Source organism: Accipiter gentilis, chromosome 21, assembly GCF_929443795.1.
Source record: "Accipiter gentilis chromosome 21, bAccGen1.1, whole genome shotgun sequence".
Taxonomy (NCBI): Eukaryota; Metazoa; Chordata; class Aves; order Accipitriformes; family Accipitridae; genus Astur; species Astur gentilis.
Genome location: NC_064900.1, coordinates 15,560,645 through 15,588,111, shown reverse-complemented (window position 1 = coordinate 15,588,111; position 27,467 = coordinate 15,560,645). Strand labels below are relative to the sequence as shown.

Genomic DNA, 27,467 nt, shown 5'->3' with positions numbered 1-27,467 from the left:
CCTTCAGGTGAAAGCTGGCATGCTTCAGATGCTTACTTAAGAACTTTATTAAAAAAAATCTCTGGTGACAACCAAAAGTGTTACATAGTTGTAATGTATCTCTTTCTTATAATGTATGACCAGCGTGTGTTTAGACACATACAAATTAATATACAGCTGTGCATACACATTCACGCAAGTAATCAGTGCCACAGAATCTGTCATTTCTTGCAGCATTTTCCTGTTGGTGATTGTGATGGAGGAGAAAGGAAACAGTAGAGATCGCTCAGACATAAAAATACCCCACTCATCATGCTAATTTTCTTATAAGATCTCTCCCTTTCATCATAGTGGCCAGCAAAATTCTGTGAGAACTGCCAGAGGAACAGATTATGGGGGGGTTGATTAAAAGGTACTATGTACCTGCACTTGTCTTGTAACAATATAGGAATAAGATAAATTCAGGTATGCAGGCCTATAAAGTAAAGGAGAGAAAAGACAAAATCTTGAAGACTGTAGTTTTTCTGGATATATTGGTATAGTGTTCTGTTGTTTATTTGGGAGGGGGTAGGGGGTGGTTTTGGGGTTTTGTGGGTTTTTTTAAGGCGTGAGGTATTCTATAACTAGAGAGCAAAGTATTGATTTTCATTTAAAACTTTCTGTTTCAGTCCTTGTGTAATGTGAGATAATAAACTCTGAACTTGTCTGTGTTCAAGGACAGACTGTTGCACATATTAAGCCACAACAGATATGCCACGCGGGAAACACTTACATGGCAAACTATGAGGTTTTGGAACAGTCTGTTTTTCTCAGTGTTATATTTTCTTATAAGTAACTTTTATCTTATCACAAATTTGTAATTCTAGAATTTAAGATTCTTTTAGCGTGTGGAGTGGGAGTTGTCAGGGAAGCATAAGTGCAATGTGTTGTATAGTTCTGCAGTTTCAAAGTGACAGTACTATTATGTCTCCAAGAAGAAAAACTAGTATTTTTTTAAAAACATTTTGTGTAGAAAACAGGAGATGTATGTCCTAAATTTCAAAGTTTCATGTAATGAATTCCTTTCTAATTTGTGTGTAGATACAGAGTTGCATTATTATTGTGTAAGTGTTCTTAGGTTTCAAAATTTGCATTTGTACTACATTTTACAGATAGTATCCACACACCTTCGTGTGATGGGTATGTGATATATGAATATATATGTGTGTTTTCATCTTTTTTTAAAAAAAATGTACATAGCCTTTGTAAAGAAATATAAAATACTAGTAAGATCTGATATGTCACTATTTAGATCCAATTTAATGCAGAAGCTACAGGATACTTAGCTGTTCTCTGATCATCTTTTGATAGATGTTAAATAAGGAGTATATTGAAGCTTTTGAATATTTGCAATAGTAAATGTGTGATTTCTTTCTTCCCGCCCCCATAGGGAATTATGCTGGTAGAGGCACTGTTGGAATGGTGGCACGGTTTGTTCCTCCTCATCTCAATAACAAATCCTGCAGAGTAACGTCTCTGTGTTATAGTGAAGATGGTCAAGAGATCCTTGTTAGCTACTCTTCAGATTACATATATTTGTTTGATCCCAAGGATGACACAGCACGAGAACTTAAAGTTCCTTCTGCTGAAGAGAGACGGGAAGAGGCAAGTGATTAAGATGACCTGTTTTTGTGTTGTTTTGTTGTGGTTTTTTTTTCTTATGGCACACTTATATCAGTTGTATTTCTGTTTAATTTAAATTAATGTTGCTGTTCATAGATTGAGATGTTGACAAGTAGATTGTGTTACAAAATTTGCATATTTACAATATATTTATTTATATATTTACAGTATTTTGTCACTCTGGTTTCCCTCTCCTAAAGATGAGAAAGCATGAACCTTTGGGTGATAAGACCAGCAAGGGTGGCAGGTCATTCTTGTAATTGAAGTGTGTTCTGTGTTATTTTCCATGCCACCGAAAGGAAGCATTATTCCTTGAAATCAAGTATAAATACTCTTTGTTAAAAGTTATCATTTAATGACAGAGATGAGGGGGTACAACATGTTTAGATTGAGGAGGTGAGCAGCTACTACTGAGCAGTATTAAAAGTTTCAGCAGTGTAACCAAAACACAAGCAGTTGTTTATTATCAGCTCAGCTACAATGACATTGACCATTCCAATCTAAATTTTCTGATCAATATAAAACAAATCTCTAACTACAGTGAAGTTATGTCTCACTCCCTCAACCATCTGTTCCTTCTTTTCCTGGCATGCTCACCATTTCACAAGTTCCTCTGTATCCCGAGGTCATTACCTTTAGTCTGAGACAGCAGCCTCAAGGGACTTTACCATGAGTTGTTAGCATACTGCTGTCTTCACTGGAAGGATGGGTGTGATGATAACAATGGAGATTTCTTCCTCCTCTGTGCTGGCAGAAACATGATGTTGATGTTTTCTTCCCTCTTTTTCTTAAGAGTCCGTTTGAAGGCTATATGTTTTGAAACATGTACATGATGTGTTTTCTTTATTAGTTTGCCAATATAGCGTGGTTGTTCTTTGTCCTTGTTATTACCCCTAAAAGAGCATTGCTTGGGTCCAACCTTTGTAGTACAGTTAACAGCCAACGGTGAGTGAGAAGGTGTCTCTGGTATCCTCCTGTGTCCACACATGCTGTGAGCCCATACCAGTACCACTTCATGCTGCAACAGTATCCTATGGTCATAAGTAGTTCTTTCGTGCACAGCTTAACTGGTTGGCATTCCTGCATGTATCAAAACTGTTAACAAGAGGTTGTACACCACGCATCTATGCAAATCTAAGCAAAACTAAAGCAAATTAAGTGATGAGCTAAAAAAGCTCCAAGCAACTCCAAGCTCCAAGTCCAGACAAAGCCTGACAAGTGTGAGGCTTGTGTTAGCTTCATATTAAGCCTGTGGCCTCTTACTAGCAATGATCATGCTGTATTTACTGGGCCACAGGCTGCTATTACTAGTACAAACATTATTGATCAGAAGAGGGTGTAGATTTGTAGGAATTCATAGGACTGAAGAACAATGTCCAGCTGAGTTACACTGTTACCTCACTAAGGCAGGAGAAAGAGGCACCCAGAAAAACTGTGATGAACAAATGGTTCTGCACTTCTCCCTTTCTTCTGTCTAATGTTAATCTGATGTGAAGTAATTTGGTGCAGAGTTGACTGTCCAGTTACTATATAGAGAGAAGATTTTGACCACCTGTTAATAACAGATCCTATGCATCCTTTTCTTTTGTAGGCATAGAATATGTCCTATAATCTTTTCTTGCTGGATGATTTTACTTAAATGCTATTTTTATTTCATCCTGGCTATAAATTGTATGGAGTAGAAGGAATGTAAAGCTTTCTTCCTGAATCTGCTGGCTCCTGAAAGTTAACACTTTATGCTTTCACCGCAGGGGTTTTGCATTTAATTTAAAATTGTCAGCACAACTATTTACTTTTTAAGCCAGAAATATCTAGCCAATAGACTTAATTTCAAGCTCTGAACTGTCTTTCTGCATGTTAAAAGCACTAGCTGTTTCTTTTCAAGTTGCTGAAAGTAACACTACCTATATAGTACTTGTTTTATACTTCCTGCTGCAAAAAACCTTGTGTTATAAAAATTTTAAAACCCCACAGCTTAAAAAATAAACTAAAGTTTATTTTCATAAAATTTCTTTGTTTTGTTAATGTCTGATTGTTTTTTCATTTTGCTTAATTGTAAATCCACATTTCATTAAACTGAAGCTGCTGTGTGTAGTTTTTAACATGAAGAGGTGAATATTTTTGCAGAATTCAGGCTGAATTCTGGAAAACTTGAATTATTATTGTTCAGTATGGAAAGCCTCAACACAAAGTTAGTATTGCATAAAATAAAAGCTGCATTAGTTCTGAAAGTCATTGATTTAGACTGTTGAACTTCTGCATAGCTAAAACTCTTGTATTCTATTGATAGTGTTGTACTTATTCATAGTTGATCTGAACATATGGCTGACATTCAATTTTTTTGTGACAGATGCAATATTTCCATTTTATTAAGTTACATAAATTTGTGTTTATATTTAGACTTAGAATGCTGTACTGTCCAACATAAATAGTTTTGTAACGTGGGGGTGTTTTGTGGTTTGGTTGGGTTTTTTTTATTTCTAGTTACGGCAACCTCCTGTTAAACGTTTGCGGCTAAGAGGAGACTGGTCAGATACTGGACCAAGAGCAAGGCCTGAGAGTGAACGAGAAAGAGATGGTAAAGTGTTTGCAGCTGGGGGTGGTGGTGGTTGTCTTTGCTTGTGTGTTTTGTTTTGGCTAGGTTTTAGTTGGGTTTTTTTTGTTTCATTTTGGTTTGGGTTTTATTTTCCTATTTTTCTTAAGTATTCCTGAAATACCCAAATGCTTCAGATTAAACTGTCCATGTTTTAAGACTCGGCCAAGTCTTAAGATGGTTTTCTTAGAATTTAAGACAGAACTGCTGTTCTACAGTGATTTTTAAAAATGTCTAAACTGAAAATATTCTTACCAGAAGAATTATGTTTCTTCAGTTAGGCTGATGTAAATCAAGGAGAGCTTACTTCATTGTCATTGGTCATGTAGTAACATAAATACGTATTTCCCTTTTTGTAGTCAAGCCTCATATGCAGTCAAAGCTACAAATGAAATGCTCTGTAATGGTTACATGAGGGGACTGGAATTCAAAGCAGTAGGATTCTACTATTGTATCTTTCACTTTTTTTATAAAACATGTAGTAACTAAATTTTTATACTTAAATTTTCATGTTTCTAATATATTACTCAATTACTTGAGGTTTCAGTAGGTAGAGCATTTCCAAAGCTATGCTTTAGTGTCAGAAAATGAGATGTGAAAGCAGGGCAGAGGATGGTTTGTTACTCATCTTACTCTTCATCTAATGATGTGTTTCTGTTTCTATCTGACAGGTTGTGGGGGTACAAGTATTTGTTCTACTTCCCTTAAATCTGTCTCCCTTTTTTGCCTACCATTTCCCTTTCCAGACTTTCTGTGTTGGTTTTCTCATCTTCCTGACTCCACAAACTACAATAGAAGTGTCTAGCTGTATCAGACTAATGGTCCATGTAGAGTAGGATTCTGTATCCGACACAGGCAATAGGAGATGCTCTTTAGGGAGAGAACATGAGCCTGTCCTCTTACCTTAGTCTGTTGCCTTTGTTGCTCCCCCAGTGTTCAGAATTACCATATTAGAAACTTTAGAGGGTATGTTCCCATCTGTTCTTTTAGAATCTGCATATAGTTCTATTGCCTATGAGTTTCTGTAATCCTTTTTTGAACCTGATGGTAATATCTCCTATGGCAAAAAAATTCCAGAAGTTCAGTGCCCACTGTGTAAAGGAAGACTTTCTTTCCTTTCTTTTAAATTGCTCCCTTAGTTTCATCATGTGCCGCCTTATTCTAATACCACAAGATTTGATTATTAACAGTTTTACATTCTGCTTATTTGGTGCTTTCATTCCACAGACCACATTTGTATACCTCCTCATATTAGGGACACTTTTGCTATCATCTTTGTTGCAGGTCTTCCCAATTAAAGTTAGTGGCAGCTTTGCCTTTGCACAAAGTTACTTTTTATTTACATTGAAGATACTTAGCTGAAAAACAATGTCCTTCTAGCTGTCATTTCCCTACCAATTAAATCTGCTGGGGAGAAGAATAAAGCCTGAGAAAAGGACTCCTCCAGTATAAACACTGGCTAGATTTTTATTTTCTCAAAACAAAGCTTCAGGATCTGTACTGTGCATTATTTGATACAATTGTATAGTGACTGAGAGAGAATAGCTGTGTTGCATTAGTTAGGCATGTGGTGACCTGTGACTTATTTTTCTCTTAACTGTTCTTTATTCTGTCTTCCCATCATTAACCACCTATTGTCTGTTTTCTTCAGCTGTTGTATTCTACTTTTTGTGTTCTAAGCTTCTGAGGCCAGAGCTCCTCTGCCTGGGGTACAGGAGGGGAATGAGGGATCCCAGGGGAGGGTCAAAGACCTGCAGTGTGGAAATGAGGATAGACAAGGGCATTTGGGTCAGACTCTGGGGCATTGTTTTGGGGGAGTGGTGGGTCGGTGTGTCCCTTATCCATTCCCAACAATGTCTTCTAAACTCAAGCAAATAATGTAAAAGCAAGGTCTAGTGATGATATATTCAAGCTATATCCTAGCAGTGAAGACTATATGCAGTCCTGAAAGATAATCAGTTGCTCCAGTCATTTGATTAGTCTTTTGGCTTTTATAACATCTGTGCAGGTAGCAGCACTGATGTTTGAGAGGCATATTATCACTGCATGTTCTTCCCAAGTACACTCCAGAATCTTTTAGTGTTAGCTTTTGTATGCAAGGTAGTAAAATGTTTTTCACATATGTATTTTGATAAGTAATTGTACTTCACAAGGATTCTATTTCTTAAGCTCTTCAAGTACAAAACTTTTCCAAAAGTTGCTTAAACACAGCATACTTCCTAAGGGGCCAGCATAAGCTCTTACTTCAGTATGAGTGGAATGGCCCAGTCCAGTGGAATGTCTTCTATTGGAAGATGCCAATGTGTAAAAACAAACAAACAAAAAACCCCAAACCACCCCCCACCCCCCCACCCCAAAACCAAAACCCAACAAACAAACCCAAAACCAACCCCCAAAAAATGACCCCCCCCCAAACCCCCAACCAACCAACAACCAAACTCCCCCCAAAAACCCCCAACCACTTAACCTGCCCCCAAACAAGCAAAACCCTCAAAACCAAAAAAAAAACCCCAAACATTTCACAGAATACAAAAAACAGTTAAAGATTCAGATATTCTATTTCAGCCATTTACAAATTGAATTTTTCTGTCGTCTTTTTTTGAAACAAATTTTGTTTCATATGTAATAAAACCAGAATTAAAATGAGAAGAAAATGTTTTGAGTTATGTTGAAAGAAAGTATGTTGAAGATTTTGCTGTAAGTCATGCAGAAGCCTTTTGGAAATCTTAAAAAACATTATGTGCTAATTTTGTGCTAGTCTTTTTGCTCTTTAATTGTTTAATGATAAAATTGGTTATTTTATAATTGGCTGGAAAAACATAAGAATCTAGGCTTTCTTAACTTATTTAACTGGCATTTAAAACAATGACATAAATTTCACAATGTCATATGTACAAAAGCTCTGCATAATTGTAAAACAGAGAAGGAGGAAGGACTGTTGGTTTTTATGTGGTGCCATGTTCAGCTGGCAATTCTTGCTAGACTGTAGTGCTGAAAAAAGGAGATAGTTCAGGGGATTGCTAGTTATATACCTTACAGTGCGGGGTGGGGGGCGGTGGTATTGAAAGAAAAAATGGGGGGAAAAATGAATGCTTTTGTAAACTTGTAGATAAAACTTTCAGCTTTACTTGTTTTACAGGGGAGCAAAGTCCTAATGTCTCTCTAATGCAAAGGATGTCAGACATGCTGTCAAGATGGTTTGAAGAAGCTAGTGAAGTTGCACAAAGCAATCGAGGACGAGGAAGATCACGGTCCAGAGGTGATTTCCTTCTTTTCAAGAATAATAATTACAACAGAAATATGTTTATACTGGGTGTACAGGCCTTGAATATCAGCATTTTTGGGGTATAAACTAAAAAATTTTTAGTACACTCTGAAGAACTGAGCACATTTGTTTGCCATATGAATGGTAATGCAAAGGGATCTTTAGAGACAGACTAAGCTTACCTTTGGGCTTTTGTTTTTCTTGCTTTTTTTATTTAATCAAAGGTGGGACTAATCGGACAGATGCTCCTGCTACTAGTAACGTGCCACCTAGTACAGAATCAGAAACTGCAATGGAAGTAGATGGTTCTGAACAACTTCCATCATCATCATCTTCTACAATGTCAGCCCAAGCTCCTTCAACATCATCTTCAACAGAAAGTCCCCCTTCAACTTCGTTATTGTCCTCTCCTGATAATGAACAAAGGCCTTCTTTAGGGGCCTCTGCTCAACCTGTACTCCATCAGTCTGGTGAGAAGAAATCCATCTTGTCATTGTTTATGAAAAACGCTTTCATTGAGAAACAATTTTATTTTAGGATATTTTGAGTAATTGATCTCAATCTGTTTTCCTTCTTGCACATCCTTAATGAGGCTAGGTATTTTATAGTTATCAACTGACTGCAGCTGTGGTTTAAACAAAGAGTAAAACCATCAACTGTCTAAGTCTGTCTGAAGAAGGAATCTCAAAGGGAATAACCAGTATTGTCTTTTGAAGTAGAAGTAAAAAAATTATTGCTTGTTTCTTCTAAACTTATTATTCTCTTCATGGAGTATAAATAACACCATGCCTTCTTCAGCTGTGATTTGGCTGTAGCAGCATCAGTGCAATGAATAGCAGAACCTATTCCTGTTATATATAATCAGAGGAAGTAGAAAATGTCTCCTTCAGTAGGAATCTACATCCTCAACATTTTCAGAGTCAGCAATGTTATGGTTTTTTGCTTCTCAAAACTATCCACATAGACAGGGCTTACCTCATGTGATACTTCATTATTGGTTAATAAATTATACTACATACTGATCTTCAAGATATATAAACTTAAAAAAAACTCATCTGTATTTAATATACACTTACATTCTTATTGTGGGGAAAAAGAAGAAAGTATATTCCACTGTCAATGTCAAAAACTTATTGGTTAGTAAAAGAGCACCTTATGCGTTGACTTGCATTTTTCCATCTCTGTGCAGGAAAAGATACCACAGCCTTTACTGTTAAGTATTTGCACAAGAGTTTACTTTTACTTTTTTAAAGTGAGTTTCTAGGCATCATAGTTGTGGTGGAAAGGCTGATGTGATCTGAAACACCTACAGGTTCAGACTTGATTATTTTAAAATCCCGTGGGTTTTGTATAAATACAACTTCTGTCTTGTACTAATTCTGTTGTAAAAAATCAAGGTCTCTGTCATTGGAAAAGATGACTGATAGCATCTTCAGGCCCTAAATTGGATGTTCTGGAGAGATGGGGATTTGGTATAAAGAAGAGATAGGGATTTTCCAGGGAAAAGTGTGCCATTCAGTGTACTGTGGCTGCTGCAGACAAAATCTTTGGGACAGGTGAGAAATTATTTTGAAATTCATTAAATGTATCATTCTCATCCTTTCAAGCCTTGCAACTAGTCTGGTACTTATTTAGAGGAAATAAACAGTGAGCAGAAACATGACAATACACACAGTCCAGATACTATTTCTAGAATAAGCTAGAAAATCTATTTAGTAGCAGAGGCTTTAGTCACCTTTTCGCTCGCTCTCTCTTTTTTTTTTTTTTTTTTTTTTTAGTATTGGTGTCAGCTTGCTGCAATCTCAAGTTTTTCTCAATACACACACAACAAATTAAGGGGTTTACTCTAATTCAGTGCAACCCAATTTAACTGCTACTATCTTTGGTACAGAGGGATAGCCGCCAAAGAACACACATACCATTACTAAGGATTCATTTTGATCTATTTATTTTTCAAAGTATATGGTATATTCTGGAGCTTACAGTGGCCAGGAGAGTATGTCAGATATTAAAAATAAATGCTTCAAGCTACATCATTGAAACCTTGTAGGCTGCATAATGATAATGTGCTAGAGAACATTTCTGGAATTATTATGCATTTTCTGTCCTTCATTTTAAAGAATGTATGCTGACTAGAGAAAGCGTTTTCTTCTTTTTCTCTGAATCTTTTTGAATTTCTAAGTAAAAGTTTATTCTGCTAGCATGAAGCTGAAGTTGTTATTTCTTTATCCAGCTCTTCTCTAGGAGCATTTCCTCTTTCCCAGTGTTACTTCGGACTTAAGACTCCGTATATTCAGTTTTGAAAGGGGTAGTGGTGGTTGTTTGGTTGACAGACAGTAGATACTTTCTGATTTACTGTATAATGTTTGATAACTTCTTTGACTACATCTAAACAGGGTGTCAGATTGGTTGCTGATTCTTTAAAAAAAAAAAAAAAAATCACTGTCCCCCCACCGCCCATATTCTGAATCCACAGAAACAAACAAGCAAAACTTTATCTGGTATTCTTTATTGCTGTATGCAGATTTTAATTGTAGGACAGCTGCCATCTTTAAATTGTCTACAGAACACCTGCAGGAGTAAACTCAATAGTACTACATGTTTGCATACCTAGTAAGCGTCTTGTCTGGTTTGCACTGCTTTTAAAACAGTTAAGTTACTGTAAAACAAGTCTTTGGGTAACATGGGCAAGTTCAGGGAAAGGGGAAGCCCCTGGGCAGAAGGAGCAGGTCATGGCAGAGCGGTAGCAGTGCGTTTATGAATGGGTAGGCTTGAATGTGAATTTCTATTTTGCAATGTTTGTATACTTGCAGAACCCATAAGGGTGCTCAGCTATGAGATTTTATTTACTCTCAGTCTCTAGTCACATTTCACATAAATGTGAAAAGACTGCACTCTGCATTAAGAACAGGATTCCCTGAGTTTGTTTGAGCTGTGTTTAGATGTGAATAAAACCTGCTGCTTCTTGGGGTGACAGGATAGGGAAAGTCATAATAGAAATAGCTTAAATACAGTGGGGTTGAGTAGGAAGACCAGATAGAGGTGTGTTGTAAAAGATGGATAACCGGGGAACCATTTTGGAAAATGGAAGAAGGGAAGTGAGAGGCTTTCAGCCATCATTTTGCTTAAAGTGGTGGCAGATACAAGTTTGAATATTGTAGCAAAGAGTTAGCAAATGAAAAATATGGTTTTGGGTAATTACTTGTTTAGAATTGGAGCATGAATTCACACTACAGACTGGAACAGGCTTATAAACAGCTTTCCATAAATCATTTCTACAGATTTCTGTATTCAACACAGGTGCCAGTGGTAATCCTGTCTTTGAAATAGCAATACCTTTGCATATGTATTATGATTCAAATACATTGTTGGTATGGTGTTCCAGAAAATATGTCACGTGGTAAGCATTTGAGCTTCTACATGTGACTGACTTCATTGCTTAATGTTTTAAAAAAGTACATGTTCAAAATAGAGTCAGTACAAAAATGGTTCAGTGCTGGAGCTTATTGGGATAAGTCTCTCTATCGTAATGTATTTTCTGGAAGAATACATTTGGAATGTTTGAGTAGGTTGCAAATAATCAAGATGATCAGCACAAAATCTCAGTAGCCTGTTCTTGTCAGTATGTTTGAATAATTTTTTTATGAGACAGAACAATTGCTGGGGATTTTCATGCTTGTCACTGAGAGAAAAAAAATAAATTATTTTCTTGCCCTACTTGGCCCATTCAGTGGAAAGCATTCATTCATTTTTTACATGAGTTTTAAGATGCTGTAGTTTTAAGCCACAAATGAACATAAAATACAACAAACTGTGATATATAATAATGCTTTTTTCCCCATAAATAATATTCCAGATACACTTTGGTGCGGGGGGTAGGGGGTAATTGAGTAATTAGGACAAAGCTTAATCTTAATGTGTGTTCTGATATAAGGTAACTTTGCTTTTAAATTTTGAATGGGAAAGTGGCAATAGCTGTTTTTTCTTTCCATTTCTTTTTTCTCACTCCATTTGCTGGCAAAATAAACATTTGCTTAGAGATTTTTGAAATATGTTAAAAGGTGTTGTCATTAAACGTATTCAGGATAGTAGTTGCCTCTACATTTTGAATTGTAGTTCTTGTTACATCTTAAATTGTAACTATCTCTGGACTGAGTAGAACTGAATCAGCAGCAAGTACTGAAAACTGCCATTTTAGACATCATTGAAATTTCCTTAAAAGCATTTTCTAGACTGTTTTTCCATAAATGTTCATGGCACATGAAAACCATTTGTAGCAGATCTCTTTGATGCTATATTCCTTTTAGGACGTGTATCTTTTTCCTTATACCTCATCAACCATAAACTGGCAGGATGTATTTCCCAGAAGTGGTGTTAGACTGAGGACATTAGAGCTCATGACTATTTGATATTAACTGGTGCCTGCCACAAATTTTTGAATGATTGGATTATGTCTTTGGGTTTTTCTTTTTATGAAAGAAAATTTAAGATTTGCTTGCTTCACTGAGTGAATAAGAGTTACAGAATATTTGTAAAGCTTTTGCTTGCATGAAAGGTTATATGCCAATGTAATGGTCTCTAGTATTTTAACATTTCATAGTACTGATTATTTTTTTTCTTTGCAGATTTCCTTACATCTACAAAATACTACAGAGTGCCCTTGATATAAATACTTTCAGGATAGGTCTAGGCTAGCAGTTTACAGCAGAACTAGCTAGAGCATTTGATGTGAATATTTGAGTCTGAATTGGCTTCTCTACCCTACTATTTTATAGATGAGAGTAGTTCAACAGTGGTTCAGGTCAATGTTGTGCTTCAGCTGTTGCTAATAAAGACACAGTCTGTGTTGTATGAGGAGAAGCACTTGCTATACAGCACTTGTGTAAGTGGAGGAAATCTACAAAGAGCATGGAAAGAATAAAAAATTACTTGGATGCCTAGTTTTATAGCAGTTTGCAAAAAAATATGTTAATCAGACAGTGGACTGGTATGTGCCAAAACAGTATAACTGACAAATGAATAAAGACAGAGTGATGAAAACAAAGTTCTCTTCAGTTCTCTAAAGACAGAACTGAAAGAATAGCCTGTTAAGAGAATTATACTAGGAATTGTTTATGGTCCAATAAATTACTTTCTCTGTAGGACCACTTAACAGTGTTTTCAGACTTTGAATCCTCACCCACTGGGAATGTCTGAGAGAAAAAATGAGTTCATGGTGAAGTGTATTTTTTGGTTAGATGCTGTTCTGCCACCTATTTTCATAGTTCCAGTTTACTTTTTTCACAGGTTTATTTTGATCAGAATTGTACTGAATTCCACCCATCAGGAAGCTATCACATTCATTTTGAAAATTTACCTGCAGACCACAGTTGCACAATTTTACACCATGAATATTCTCATTTGTTATGTGTGTTAGGAACATGAAAATGAATACTTCTGTTTGCTTTGTTTTGAATCAGTCAGGATTGATCTATTTTTGTTAAATAATTCTTTGCTAAATGATTTAAGTGTTGGAGATGGGGTGGGGGGGTGGATTGTATGATGTGAATCCTGAACTTTTAAGTCCTGTAATCCATGCATTTAGGAAGAGAAAAAACAATTTCAATATTTTATTCTATAATTTCTGGATGTTAGTAAATGACTTACATAATTTTTTTTCACTATAATTACACTTAGTATCTGTTGCTTCTCTCTTTGGTCAGTCCCCCCACCCCTCCTCCCTGTTCTGTATATTGTATGTTCAATGCTTCTTCTTTCTTTTACATACTTTTTTTTTCTTTTTTCCCCTCTCCCTGTTTGTCAGAGTTAATGGGACCTGAGTTAGCTATAATCCGTAGGGGTCTACAGCGACTGAGGCTTAAGAAGGCAGAACAACAGAGACAGCGAGAGCTAGCTGAGGGTTCAGCGCCACAGTCGTCCTCCTCTGATCAGTCCTCCTCTAAGGGCTCCTCACAGGACCCTCAGACATCAGGTTGTCATTTGTCAAGGTTTCTTAAGCAGCTAACGTAGTTATAGTTTGTGCTGCTGTTGTTTGCTGAGATGCTTCTCTTCCAGAACAAGACAGTTAATGCATTTGCTGCTTGTCTTACCTTGCATGTGGTGGTGTTTATCATCACATGGTTAGGGAAAGAGTCATACTGACAGTTTTCATTTATCTAACATGTTTGGATTATATAGCTAAATGATACTATATGGAGAAAGTTTCCTAGGTGCATGGTATCAGGTATGTGCAATGTTTGTTAGAGCCGTTGAGCAAGAAATTGCTGTGTCCTGAGTAGAGTGAGGCACTTACACACTTGAAATTACATTTTGGTGTTAATTGTATCCAAGAGTAACATTTAAGACTTGGCTTTGGTTTAGCATATGTTCTAATTCAGGGTAACATTTCAGTAAACCAGGATTTTGGCACTCTTAAATGCTATTGTTTTACAGTAAGTATAGTGAAAATACTTGTAACAAGCCTAAGTCCCCAGATATGCTCTCCTTTTTTTGAATAGAGTGACTTTTTATTTCGCCATCCTCTTCCTCTTGTCTTATTGAGATTAAAAACTATGACAAGAAATTCTTGGAAATGTTTGTAATGAAAAGAGTCATACTTGAGAAAGTTAGGGTAGAAGCCTGCATATGAATAAAGAGGTAAACCCTAAAGCACAAACTTGGAGCAAACTTTTTCATGGCACCATGTAAAAATGAGTGAGCTGCATGCTGTGTGAAAAATCAGCATGTTTTGTGTTGAGCAGTAATGTCTAGCAATGTTTCTTCTATAGATAAATTTTGTGACAGTTGAGGTGTGGCTAAATTACTTAGAAGGATTGTGTCATAAATGGACAGCTTGACTTGCTACAGTTCAGTCTGTTTCTCTGGAGCCTTGCAGAACAATTTGATACAACAGCGGCTAGTGATCTAGTTACAATATGTAGTTACTAAATTTTGAGTAACTTCCTACACTAGAAAATTCTACAGTGAGTTTTGAGAATGTTTGGAAACTAGTAAATCCTGGAGGGCTGTGTGCTTATCCTAGGGATGGTGGCCATAGGTGCCTGTTACCTGTAGGAGGAGAACAAGAAAAACAATGGTAGCAGTGTTCTTGTAGGTGGCTGCAGTTTCCTGCCAGGGGAAAAAAAAAAAAAAAAAAAAACCTACCAAAAAGCTACCAATTTTTTTCTGCAAACTGAACATCAGAATTTATTAACTCAAAGATATGTATTGATAGAGGCAAAACCATAGCTAACACAGTCTATAGATCTTGATCTTCCATTTTCTTTTTGGAATGACTTAAAAATAATTTTTTTAATTAAATTGTTTCCCTTTGAATTGAAGTTGAAAAAAGTTTCATTACAACCATATCTGTAGAATTTTCGCCTTGAGGTATATCTGTGGATATTTTACTACCTCTGAAGCATATGTTGGTTGGGGTTTTGCTTGACACTGTCTCACCCATCTCTTTCTTAGTGCTCCTTTAAGGATGCAGTGTAACTCTTCACTCCCAGTTGTTTGTGGTCAACACACTGTAGGGTCCATAGTGACACAAATTTGTAGCTTTAAGCTGAGTAATTGCTTTGACTGGGAGTCAGAGATGTAGTTAGTTTGGATCCCCCATCATTGCCTCTTGGAGTTTTGACTTCCCACATGCTTTGAATTTTAGTGGAACTAATGGGAAGATCAGATAGTTTTGTTTGAGATCACTAGGGAACCACAGAACACATACATAGCCTTGGAGGAAACTAGTATTCAAATATTTACCTCATTCTTCATGTGATGACAGTGAATTTGCAAATTTAACCATTTTACTTAAGTAACTGCTTTGAAAGATAGATTCATTTAGCACTATGTTATTTCTGGGGAGCAGCAGGGGTAACAGTTTTGCTAACTAACCTCCAACTCTTTAGGATGTATATCTTTTTGCTGTTTGGTCTGATTGGTGGAATTTGTTACCTTCACCATTATAGACAGTAGAAGATTTAAAATGATGAATTCAAATTTAAATATTTAGTGTTTGGTCAATTATTCCTCAAGAAATTTGATAAAAGATTACATTACCTTTTCCTTTCTACTTGTATGTGTAAATACAAGCAATTCCTGCTGTGCTTCATCAGCTTCTTTCATTGTATTCCTCCTTCTGTTACATTGGGAGGAAACAAATGAAACTCTTTTTTTATTGTGGAATCCAGATCACCCTTGTATTGTCTATTTACTTTTTAAGATTTCTGCACTCTGGACATGGAAATATTCTCTGTATTTTTTTAATTTCTTTTTCTGCAAGTTACTTTCTTTTATTCTCTTTTTCTGACCTCCCAAGACTTAGTTTTGTAAGATGTGTATCTGCAATCTATTCCTTAGGAAAACCAGAGGTGCAGATTTTTGGTCTCTTGCTTCTCCATAGAGACAGTTGTTTTCCAACCCTGTGGTAAACTGATACTTCAGAAATGTGGCAGGAGAAAAAGAAGTTCTTAGGTTTGTTTTGGGTTTCTTTAATAACAAATTCCCATACAGAGACAATCTCTCTTTTTTTCCTGCAGGATTGTCTTTGATGCTCTGTCTTGAGGCAGATGTTTAGTTTTCAGGCACATACTAGTTGTAAATTTTCAAACAAAAAATTACACCCCAAAATGTGTCTGCCACGATGTGAAGTGGCATCATAGCCTCTGGCCCAGGGCTGCAAGTTCTCAATCCCTACTCTGGCAAAACTTGTATAATTTACACCTGCAATTTTGGGGGGGAATTCAGGGTGAGACTAAGGCCATTTCTTCTGACCGGGATTTCATTCTTAATCATTATCTTTGCAATCACAGCTCAATTATATTTGTAGACACAGGCTGGAGAAAAATACTCCAGCCATGTAAGAAATTACCAGTAGGAAATGTCATGAGCTGAAAGCTTTTACAGGTTTAATAGAAAATTAGACTGTATGGTAGTTATTCTGTCTCCTAGTCTAAGGACTTGTAATAGTTACATGAGGATTTGTAAGCTGTATCTCTAATAGTTAACCTTCACTATTTACAAAAATATGGTCAAAAGTTTTTTGTTGAATGCAAAAGTGAGTTAACTGAGTAGTGATTTACACTGGGCAGATGTGACATTAAGGAAAAAGATACTTCATCCTCAGGTGGCAAAGAGACTTTGTTTCGGTGGATACCTCTCATAAGTATTGTGTAAATTTAGAGTTTTAGAAGCAGTGTACGCTGTGTGTATCAGGTCTATTTTGTCTTCAAGCCTTTGCTTAGGTATTAAACAGATTCAGGTTTTTTTAACTTTAATTAGGGAACTATGGTAAGTTGGTGTGTTTTTATTACATACTTTCTGCAACAAAGCCTAGTTTTGACTTACATTTTTGTGGCATTTCATAACATTCAGATCCTGTGCAGTATTTAAACAACAGCATATATGTGCTATATGCAAACTACAAAGAAAGTAAACTTTTTAACCTATTGTTATTGCTGCTCTGCCCAGTGCTGATATGCTGTATGCATTGCCATTACCTACATTACCCCTCTTTTTGAGAACTTTAAATTAATCGAATGCAATTTGAGAAGTTACAGAAACGTGAACCAGCTGATCTTGAAGTGAAAAAGAAAAAATAAATGAGTACTACAGATCAGTGTGCATCAGGGGTTCCTGTAGCGGTCTCAGTGTGCATGATCTTACCCACAAAAATATGAAGTATGTGAACCTTTCTTTTCTGAGGAAAAATTAATTTGATTTAGACTGTATTTATTGTGGAATAAAGATATATACATGTGCATGCTGATGTATTGCAGAACCTGTGATGCGCAGTGACTCGATTCCTTTTTTTTTAAAACTTTGGTTGTTTCAAAAGTCTATATGGTCAGTGTCTTTAAAACAGACCTTCATTTCTGTGTTAAAGCTTCCTGCGAAGAACAAGGGGCTGACTGCAGTTTTTTTATTACTAGTTTCTTTGTAAACACCCCAATGTAGAAATGTGTCTATCTGAAGTCTGAAATATGTCACTGAGAGCTTACTCACTGTGCAAAGCAATTATTCCTAGTTATTAAAACAAGTATTTAGTTTCTTAAATTGAGGTCCACTATATGTACCATGTTTAGGACTTTAAAAACAGGTCTCACTGCTTCAGGCCTGACTCTCACACTGGAGCTGGTGTTATAGTGATATAAGGAGGAAATTTTTTTAACCAAGACAGTAGAGGCAGCATGCTAATATTTTGATGAAGTCAGGTGCTGATTGCCCAAACTATAGGAAGATCCTTCAGCATATAACTGACTTTAAAATTATCTTCTATTTTCTGTTTGAGGTTCCCCAAATTTATGAATCTCCAGTTCCCTCTTTAAGTGGTGTTCCAGTTTAGAATGTACTGGTGACATTACAACCAGTGGTGAACTGCATTGGGATGTAGACTCAGCCTGTGAAGGCTCAGGTAAGAGTTTGGATTTTTGTTTGTTTTTTTAACTATATGGCACAGTTTTGGTAATACTTTTTCAAAAGCTTTATCAGAAATGATGAAAGTACTTTTTCAGAATTTTTACAAAACAAAGCCATATATTAAAAAAAGAGGCATTTACCTGAACTTCTCTAGGCTGGTTTCATGGTCATGTTTATTTCCCTGCCTGAGGTGTGGGGTTCCAGACTGCAGTGCCACTTCAAGGGGTGCTGGTGATCTGTGGCTTCAGGGGACTTGAAAAAGGGGGGGGGGGGGGAGGAGTGAGTTTGAAACTGGTACAAACTGAACTCTTTTGTTAACCATATTAATTGGAATATTTAGGCTGCTTCCTTTGTGTTGTTTAAAAATTCTCATGTTACAAGTGAAATGCATTCACAAAGTTGTAAGAAGACATGAAAATAATAATGAAATGTGGGAGATTTAAGCCTACACTGACATGAACTACTACCTAGGAAACTTTTCATTTTTGCTTACTGTAATTGAATGATGGACATTGTAAAACATACCTACTTTTTACTTACTGTTGTATAACCTGAGGTCTTAATAAAATTCAGAAGTGCTGATAAGGGTGGTAAATGTAATTTCTTGTTTAAAAAATGTTAGTTCAGTCATATTTCTCCTGTTTATCTTGGTCTGAATTAAAGAGCTGATGAGATTAGCTTTTCCAGCCAAGTAAAATGTTTGGCAGCATGATATGCCTTTTAAAGAAGGGCATATAAGCTTATAGAAAGAATTGGAGTGCAAGAAGAGAGCGTGACTGAGAATCACTGTCTTCTGTCCTTAGACTTCTCAGCGTGCTGTCCAAGACTTCCCCTCTCTTTAGCACTTTTGATACAAGTTAATCCTAATCACAGGCTTCATAACTGTGAGTCAGTGATCAAAACCAGCCTGCCCTTGTGAGAGGCATACCAATTCCTGTGCTGAGTCAACTGCAATGCAAGTCGATCATCTTATGACATGGTGCATCTTTACACCAGCTTTTTGCTCTGATTTACATTCTAAGAAGTGGATTACTCCACCATTGAAAAAACTCTGCTGTAAATACTTCTCTTCTAAATTAGAAATTGTATGTCAAGTACACTTTAGTTTTGGAAAGTGAAATATATTAGTGTTACAAGTCTCATACTTAAGAGCTACTTCTCATCTAAATCTAGATGACAAATTTGGTGATCTGGCTTAGGTGTGTTTGGTGCAAGGCATGGGCATGGCTGAACAAAGGTGAAGATAAACAGGACCAATTTTATGTTCCCCAGTTATGGAAATAAAATACATATGCCCAGTTACCAAAACAAGGCAGCCTCCAAAACACTGAGCTTGCCTCAGACTCTCCTGGGCTTTGTTCTTGACTCCTTCTCCCCTCCTCTACCTTATGTATCAGTGTAACGGAGGAACAGACTGTGATTCTTGCACCAAGGACTGGGAATGAAGTATTATTTGAGGATATATATTTAAATCAGCTTTGTCAATTTAGCAGGTTTTATGGCTATACTACAAAATAGGGTATGCTGGTGATTCTGGCCCAAACCTGGAAGTGAACTTCCTGTAGGAGAGAGCATATTATTTCATTGCTTTCCTCGTGTACGATTTAAATTTATGTTAAAATTCCTTAAGCATGCTGTGATGTTGGCAGACTATGACTGTTTATAATACAGGGTATTAAATCCTTGTAGCTTAGCATGAATTTGTTTATAGCAGAAGATTAATAAATAGAACCAAGATATGGTAGCCTACCCAGTATCTTTGAAATGCTGCACTAATTTATATACATCAGCTCATCTTAAGATAATACAGAAGTAAGATCTGGTCTTCAAAGGTGACAAGGAAAGCAGACTCACAGAAGATACTGAATGTTGCATGTCATCTGTCTGCACAATGAGTGCAGCGCTGGTGATAGTTATTAACTGGTAGTGTCCAGAGGAAAAAAAAAAAAAGCACTTAACTGGTGGGCGTTCTTGTTTGGGGTTTTTTGGTTGGTTGGTTGGGTTTTTTTCTGTGATTAGATGAGGATTTTTATAAGACTTACTAGTGTGGTACTGTGATAAACTCATGAAGACATGTTCTCAGTCATCAGATGCCACAGAGGCATGGCATCTAGGAATGAAGAACTATTGAACTGTCATATGAGTGGAATGTATTTTGGTGGTGCTTTAATGTTTTAAAAATAGTCTATATGCTGTTATATCTGTAAATGGTCTCATCTTTTACATTTTATGCTCATAGGTATAAATGTTGAAGATACTGGTATGCCGTTGAGTATTTTATGTTGAAGTATAAATATTCTGAAATTTCCGTTTAGCACATGGTTTGAAATATTAGTGTTGTTTGGTAGTTGGAGCAAAGGCTTTAGGTTTAGGAGTCATGACTTTTCAGTGTTTTTGTGACGTGTTAGAAATTTGAAGAACGTATTAAAATCTTAAGTAATGGACAGGAGTTTTTAATATCAAGATGTCAGCAAGCTTCAGGCTGTTCAATGACTACCTAAAGAAATACTTAATGATTTGAAACAAGTGGCTTTGCTTCTGTCATGCCTAGAAAATGCAATATGGCTGGCTGCTCATAAAACAAACCCAAAGCTTCCTTATGTTGCTGCTTTTTATTTTTTATTTTAAACTAACATATGATCGTGACATTGCTGTGCAGTTCTCTGCTGCTTATGTTTTAAGTTGAAATCTCATTTTTGTTTCAGATTCTCCTTCTTCTGTGGTTAACAAACAGCTTGGATCCATGTCACTTGATGAGCAACAGGGTGCGTGTGACAGGAAATGCGCTATACCCAGCCATAGTTGATTGCAATGCTTCCTTTTAAAATTGCCTTTCATGATGATAAACAGTCTAAAAATGCTGTTCATCTATATAAAGTAGAATTCTGTAAGCAGATCTGCTGGAAACTCATTAATTATTTAATTCTCAATATGAGTAACAGACGTTAATTGTTTTGAAAAGCCATCGTATGCTTAATTCTTAATACGTTCAATGTAGGTGCAATAAATGTCTTATGTACTCTATAGACATTTAGAATATTTTTTAAATGCAAAGTAAAATTAATTGTTTAAGCAGTCTTTTTCTGAATGGTGGTTCTTGGATCAAAGTGCAAATACCAAGACTGAAGTAACTTTTAATCATATAATGCCAAATTAATTTTTCTCACGCAAGAGAGATGTGCAGCTTTGTTATACTTGCACAGTTTGAGTAACTCAAGAGCACCTATTGCACTTAGGTGCATCTACCTCTGTAACCCCTTGTCCTACACCCCTTCTGCTAAACAAGTACTAGTGTTTCTCTGTAGATGCCTGATGAGCTGGTGGTAGAAAGAACGCTTGTGAGCTTTCTCTATGCCCATTATTCATCAGTCTTCAAATTGTGAGCAGTGAAGTGGGCCATTTGTGACCTATTCCAGCTGAACCAATGTCATCTGTAGTGAATATTTATGCCTGAATAATTAATGAGTGATAGATGGTAATTTAAAAATAGATTTCCATACACTCTGCATTATGCTTACTTCCATATCAAAGCCTCTGTAGAGATTCAATAGCTCAAATACCACGAAAGAGCTGGCTGTTTCATCTTGTTTCACATTCTAAACTAGAATGCCATTCTGAAATCCCATTTTTGAAAAATGGTCTGTTTGGCAACTGTTGAAACTATGGTTTATTTTAGGATGCCAGAACACTGGGGGGGGAGGGGAAGAATCAAGCTGTTTTATTTTGACAAAATAAATTCATTTTGTGGAATTACCTTTTGTGCTGAAATAGCCTTTAAACCTTAATGTGTGAATTTGCTAATTATTCATGGTGCAGTAGTCTACATCACTCCAATAGTCAGGTTTAGCTGGAAAACTAGCTTTTAATTAGTGGCCAGGTTATGCTTTCTGTTACAAACTCAGAGTAAAGCATTATTTGATGAGAGTAGAATAAACTAGAATTAACATAGAGAGTCTGTATGTTTACTGCAAAAATTTTGAAGAACTGATAAATTGTTCTGTGAGGTTGTGAATTAAGGCCATCTGATAACAAAGATAAACCCAGAAGTTTTCATCCCAGAATTCGGTTCCCAAATCTGCATCAGATTCTTCTTCAAGCTGGATCAGTTGCCTTAAAAACTTGTTTCTGTGTTACTGTTGTTAATTGCATAGTTGTAGTAGGCTCTTCAGAGTTTTTTCTAATATTTTTTTCCTGCATTAAGAAATTACTTGAAGTAATGTGAAGAGGTTTCCTCTCATAAAAGCACTTCAGGCTTTTTAATATGCAAAAAAACCCCACCCAAAGTACATTTGTTTACCTAGACTTTATTGGTAGACCAGTTCTCTGATTGTTTTAATGCAATGTTTTTCTGTTGTGATGGTGAGGATCACCTGAAGAGACACAGAATGTTACTTCTGGTTTGAAAAACTAGGGATTTGGAAAAGGAGGTAATTTATTAGGAAATCTGTTGTCCAAATGATAACCAGAAAGAATAATTTGATGAGATCCAGTTGGATTTTTGAAGTTAAACTGCATTAGTTTCACTGCATATTTGAACAGAAATCTCAAAAAAGTATAAGTAGCTAATGAGTAATATTTTTTTAATATAGAAATGCTTTTTCTTTCTTATTCCTATCTTATCTTGTTACTGAATCAGCTGTCTTTTGTTGGACTAGTCTTTTTTGTTGGCATTTATGTTTTAAGACAATTTCTGGGTTTAAAGATCCTTTGATATGTATTACAAACATATAAATTTATAATACCATAATTCTTACAGTCCAGAAGAAGCTGTAAGTCATTCCTGTCTGTACAAAATGGTTTCAAATGGATTACAGTGGTCTACGCAGGATTTTTTTTTTTACTGTGATATTAATAATGGAGCGTGGCTGTTAGAGTTAAAGGCAGTGTAAAGGCAATGTTATGACTGCAAGGTACTGCCTGAATTGGTATGATTAAACAGGGAACCTGAAGCCAGAGGACTAGCTCAGTAACTTTTTGAAGTGTAAATGTGTGTATGCATCCCATACCGTCTTAATGCTGCTTCCTACATACACAGAAGCCATACTGATTACTGATAGATATTTGCAAGTTAGTGCAAGGGTTTAGTAATCCCTTATGGTGATGTCCAGATTGTTCAGTGCCACATTATAGATACTTGAGATGTGCCGTGGTTTAACCCCAGCCAGCAACTAAGCACAACGCAGCCTCTCACTGGCTCCCCCCACCCAGTGGGATGGGGGAGAGAATCGGAAGGAAAACGGTAAAACTTGTGGGTTGAGATAAGAACAGTTTAATAGAACAGAAAGGAAGAAACTAATAATGATAATAATAACAATAATAAAATGACAATACTAATAAAAGAATTGGAATATGCAAAACTAGTGACGGACAATGCAGTTGATCACCACTCGCTGACCTATGCCCAGTCAGTTCCTGAGCAGCGATCTGGCAGCCCAGGCCAACTCCCTCCAGTTCATATACTGGGCATGACATCACACGGTATGGAATACCCCTTTGGCCAGTTTGGGTCAGCTGCCCTGGTTGTGTCCCCTCCCAACTTCTTGTGCCCCTCCAGCCTTCTCGCTGGCTGGGCATGAGAAGCTGAAAAATCCTTGACTTAGTATGAACACTACTTAGCAACAACTGAAAACATCAGTGTGTTATCAACATTCTTCTCACTGAACCCAAGACGTAGCACTATACCAGATACTAGAAAGAAAATCAACTCTATCCCAGCTGAAATCAGGACAAACTGGCTCAAAACAAGCTGGTATGGCAGCTATGGCAGTTACTTGCTCATAAACAGTACTGTAAGTCCTTGAAACTGTACTGGCATGTGTTGTGTCCCAACTATTAGCTCTGCCTCCCAGTCAGATGAACTGGTTGAGTGTTGGTATGCACACAGAGCTTTCCAGACTATAGTGAGCTCTCCAGGTCCAAGCTCCAGAGTTTCAGACCTGTGCTTCCTCGTTGTAAGGCAAAGTGCTGTCTGTACTGCCTCCTTCGGTGAAGTGCAGTACTACATCCATTTAATATAGGAATCATCTAGGCAAAGGAATTGTATGCCTTGGGCTATAGATTAGGCTGGTCCAAAGAATTGTTTGATTTTCGGTCTTCCCTTAGATGTTATTGTGTCTTATACTGACTGGTATCAGTGTAACATTGTTCAGTTGGTATTCCTCACTAGATAAAGGAATCTTCACCCTTCCCCCTGAGTTCAGCTGCTTCTGATACATTTTCATGCGTTAAGCCTTCCCATGGAATTCCTATTTTCTGAAATACACCACTTATTTTCTCCTCTTTGGATCAATTTTTCTCCCTTCAGAAGTAACTGTCTTTGGTTTTCACCCAGAATATAACCCTATCTTCAGAATGTACAAAGCTGATTTTCTCATGAGGAGATCTTGATTAGTGCTGGATAGGAATTATTTTGGAAGTTTTAATGAAAAGTGACCTATCCTCTTCTTGTGGGGTTGCCAATAGACTAGTGAATAGGGCAGAATTTGAGATGTGGGAAACTAGCTTGTTTTAACATTGTAAGTTCCTTACAATGTTAGTTTAACTAGGTAATGCAATCTGTAAACCTGTCTTTATGCACTGACCACTTCATAGTTGAGACCCAATCTTTGTGATGTTACACTTGCATAGTTTCATTTTCTAATGGAAAAAGTGTGTATGAGGGGTATTGCTTTCAGTTGTGGGTTTTGGTTTTTTTAAAAAAAAGGTTATGAATTTTGTCTTCAGTTTTAATGGTGGTAGTTTCAAAGTACCTTCCTCCTTTAGGCACCTGGAGAATGGACCATTTCATGGGAATGTCTTTTCTAGGGCAGGGTTGCTTATGATTCTAAGTTGTCAGTAGTATCTTTAAAGTATAATGTGTTTGGCTGTAAAATCTAAGTAAAGTTTCAAGGTATTTATGAAGAATTTGGAATAGAGTTTAGTAAGGCGTTGACAAGCTACAACTTCCTCTTGGAGAAATTACTACCCTGCTAGAGCTTGCAATCAGATTAATAGTTTTGGCAGTAGTGCTCTCCTACATCACAGAAGCTGTATGACTTTTCCTCTTCCTTTCATTTTTTTATCAATGTGAAGTAGATCTGGCCTGATAGGATGAACCTAGTAGTGAAAGAGAACAGTGCTTCATTCTGATCTAGTCAGTCTTTGGCAATCACATTGTTCTTGAAAACAAAGAGTTCATGACTTCTGGATTTTATGTGGATTCTCTAAAAGAATGTTCAATTTTGTACTAGGCAAAGCTTATTAGTTTTCTTCAGAGGCTCCCATTCAGCTTTCATTAGTAGTGTAAGTTTAATATAAAATAGTGAACTACACAACTAATTCTGTGCAGTTTATTATCAGTCTTGTGTCATCTGTCTTCTAAAAAGTTTCTTGTTCTTACTAGTGTTGATTTCATGCCCTAGAGCTAGTTTAAAGAAGAAACTGACTGAATCCAAATTGTATCTCATGTTATTGTAGATTTAAGGAAAAGCTATTGCACAATATTGATTAACAGCTATCTGTCTCCAGAAATCTGTAAAAATAATGTCTTAGTCGGTGCCCTCTTTAGATACGTTTATAGCAATTCTTTCAACTTTTTGAGTGTGAATAAATATAAGCATTGCTTCCACAGTAAGTGTAGTCAGAGGACAGTCTTTATGCATCTTGGTTAATTTTTTTGATGTTGAGATTTTAAGACAGGAAAGCACTGTTATGATAATATGATCAGAGCTTTATAACACAAGCCTAATATTAAATTAGGTTTGTTATAGGATAGTAATGTTTGTTTACTTTGGTCAGTAATGTTAATTAGTTTTGTGCTGAAGCAAATGTTGCATAGCAGTATCAAGTTAGAGTATAGTCATTGTTTTGTGGCTGTCTTGGAATATTCAAGGCAGTAAGTTGTCTTTCTTTACCTATCTGGGTTCCCGATTCAAAGATAATGTCTTGTCTGTACCTATTACAAGGGAGGTAAAAAATTCTGCAACTATGTCATTTTTTTTATTCTTTCAGTGTCCAGCTCCTGATGACTTGTGCAGTATTTTGGAATGATCAGTATTTATACTTGCTTAGGAAGGGATGCTCAAAGTTTGAACATACCTTTATACTAAGAGATGCTTGCTCATAGGTTGCCAAAAAATAGAGAAAGCACCTGTTTAACTAAAAGAACATGTCATTTTTGTTCAAAATATCTATATATGCCACTATAAAACATTTTCTTACATTTGTTTCTTTCCTTAGTTTATTTCAGAAACTGGAAACCTTGCTTTTGATCACTTTTATCCTTGCTCAACTCTAATAAAATTGTAACTGGAACCTTTATTTTAGAGAGGCTATGAGCTTTTCTTTGCATAGTATGAAGCCTATGCCTTATGTATAATTAGGATCATAGTTGTAATTGGTTAATTCTCTTTCACATAAACATATGTTAACTTTTCTTACAGGGTTTTTGTGTTTTGGTTTGTTGGGGGGGTTTTGTTTGTTTGTTTTAATTTCTCCTCAGAATATGTAGATACACATATTTATAGTTCTTTGGAGCAGCTGATCACTGCCCTGATCCTGTGAGTAGGCTTCTGTCTGTCAGCAGCTTAAAAATATGAGCACTGATCCTTAGGTTAAATTCTGATGTGCTATTTCATAGTTCCTATAACTTAATTGTATTTTTTTAAATAAATATCCTGTGGCAGTATTGTAGCCATTACTCTTTTAATAATAGCCTTTATAGTGGGGGAATTTGTAGGTTTGTGCTTGAATCAAATGTTAGATTTTAATTGATGTTTACACAAAAATGTTCTGAAGATTTTACTTTATTATAAATGTCAGTCTGCTGCCAATAATGCAAGTATACTTATAGTCAAATTGCTGTAGTCTATAAACCAAAGAAAATATGGCATGGTTTTGTCCAAACAGTCCTGAGTTAAAAAGCTCAGTATTCATGAAAAGCAATAGTATGTAGGCTACTTAGTGGTCATTTGAGTGGTGCCTAATACTAAGTAAACTCTTCCATCTGAGTTCTGAGAGAATGGCACCTTTAGTGAGGCTTAATCTGATGGTACTTTCCATTAACTTTTTAGTGTTGCCCAAGACCAACACTTGGTATTAATGCCCTTGGTATTAATGGCAACTTTGCCTTAATTTTACTCAAGGGGGGTGGGTAAGTGGATGTCATTGAGCAGTTCTGTTTTGAAGGAGCCCACTGAACATCCTTAAAATTATATATGCAGCAGATATTTGGCAGACTTACCGTGGTTTTCAATTTGATTCACTTCTGTTGCTTTTGGACATTGTGAATAGTTCATTTTGCAAGTACTCTCCTTCTGCTTGCAGTTATTATAATATGAAAGGCTTTTTTTAAACCCAAAGCTCTCAGAACATTAATTTACAGTCTTTTTATGACAACTAGCTGACAATTTACAGCTAGTCTAAGGATATTGGTAGTTGACTGGGTTCTAAGTAGAAAAAAAGTAAAGGGGATGGTGATTTTTCTAGACCACTGATTGTGTCTAGATCTCACCATCTTTTTTCATGTGTATTTACTGAGGCAAAAAAAGTGATCACCACTTCCAAAAACATTTTATATTCTAATTATTAATA

At 36.3% G+C, this 27,467-nt stretch overlaps 1 protein-coding gene across 6 annotated transcripts in view; it reads left to right on the top strand.

The window, feature by feature from the left end:
• DCAF6 (DDB1 and CUL4 associated factor 6) overlaps positions 1–27,467 on the top strand; it is a 91,936-nt gene that overhangs the window by 35,527 nt on the left and 28,942 nt on the right. For 2 of the 6 annotated variants that reach the window (XM_049824326.1, XM_049824324.1), the window contains exons 7-12: positions 1,409–1,623; positions 4,126–4,219; positions 7,374–7,493; positions 7,724–7,969; positions 13,303–13,470; positions 20,603–20,662. In XM_049824326.1, coding sequence (XP_049680283.1) covers positions 1,409–1,623; positions 4,126–4,219; positions 7,374–7,493; positions 7,724–7,969; positions 13,303–13,470; positions 20,603–20,662 — 903 coding nt within the window. The remainder of the gene's footprint in view (positions 1–1,408; positions 1,624–4,125; positions 4,220–7,373; positions 7,494–7,723; positions 7,970–13,302; positions 13,471–20,602; positions 20,663–27,467) is intronic. The other 4 variants (XM_049824330.1, XM_049824328.1, XM_049824327.1 and 1 more) reach the window with 3 other exon arrangements.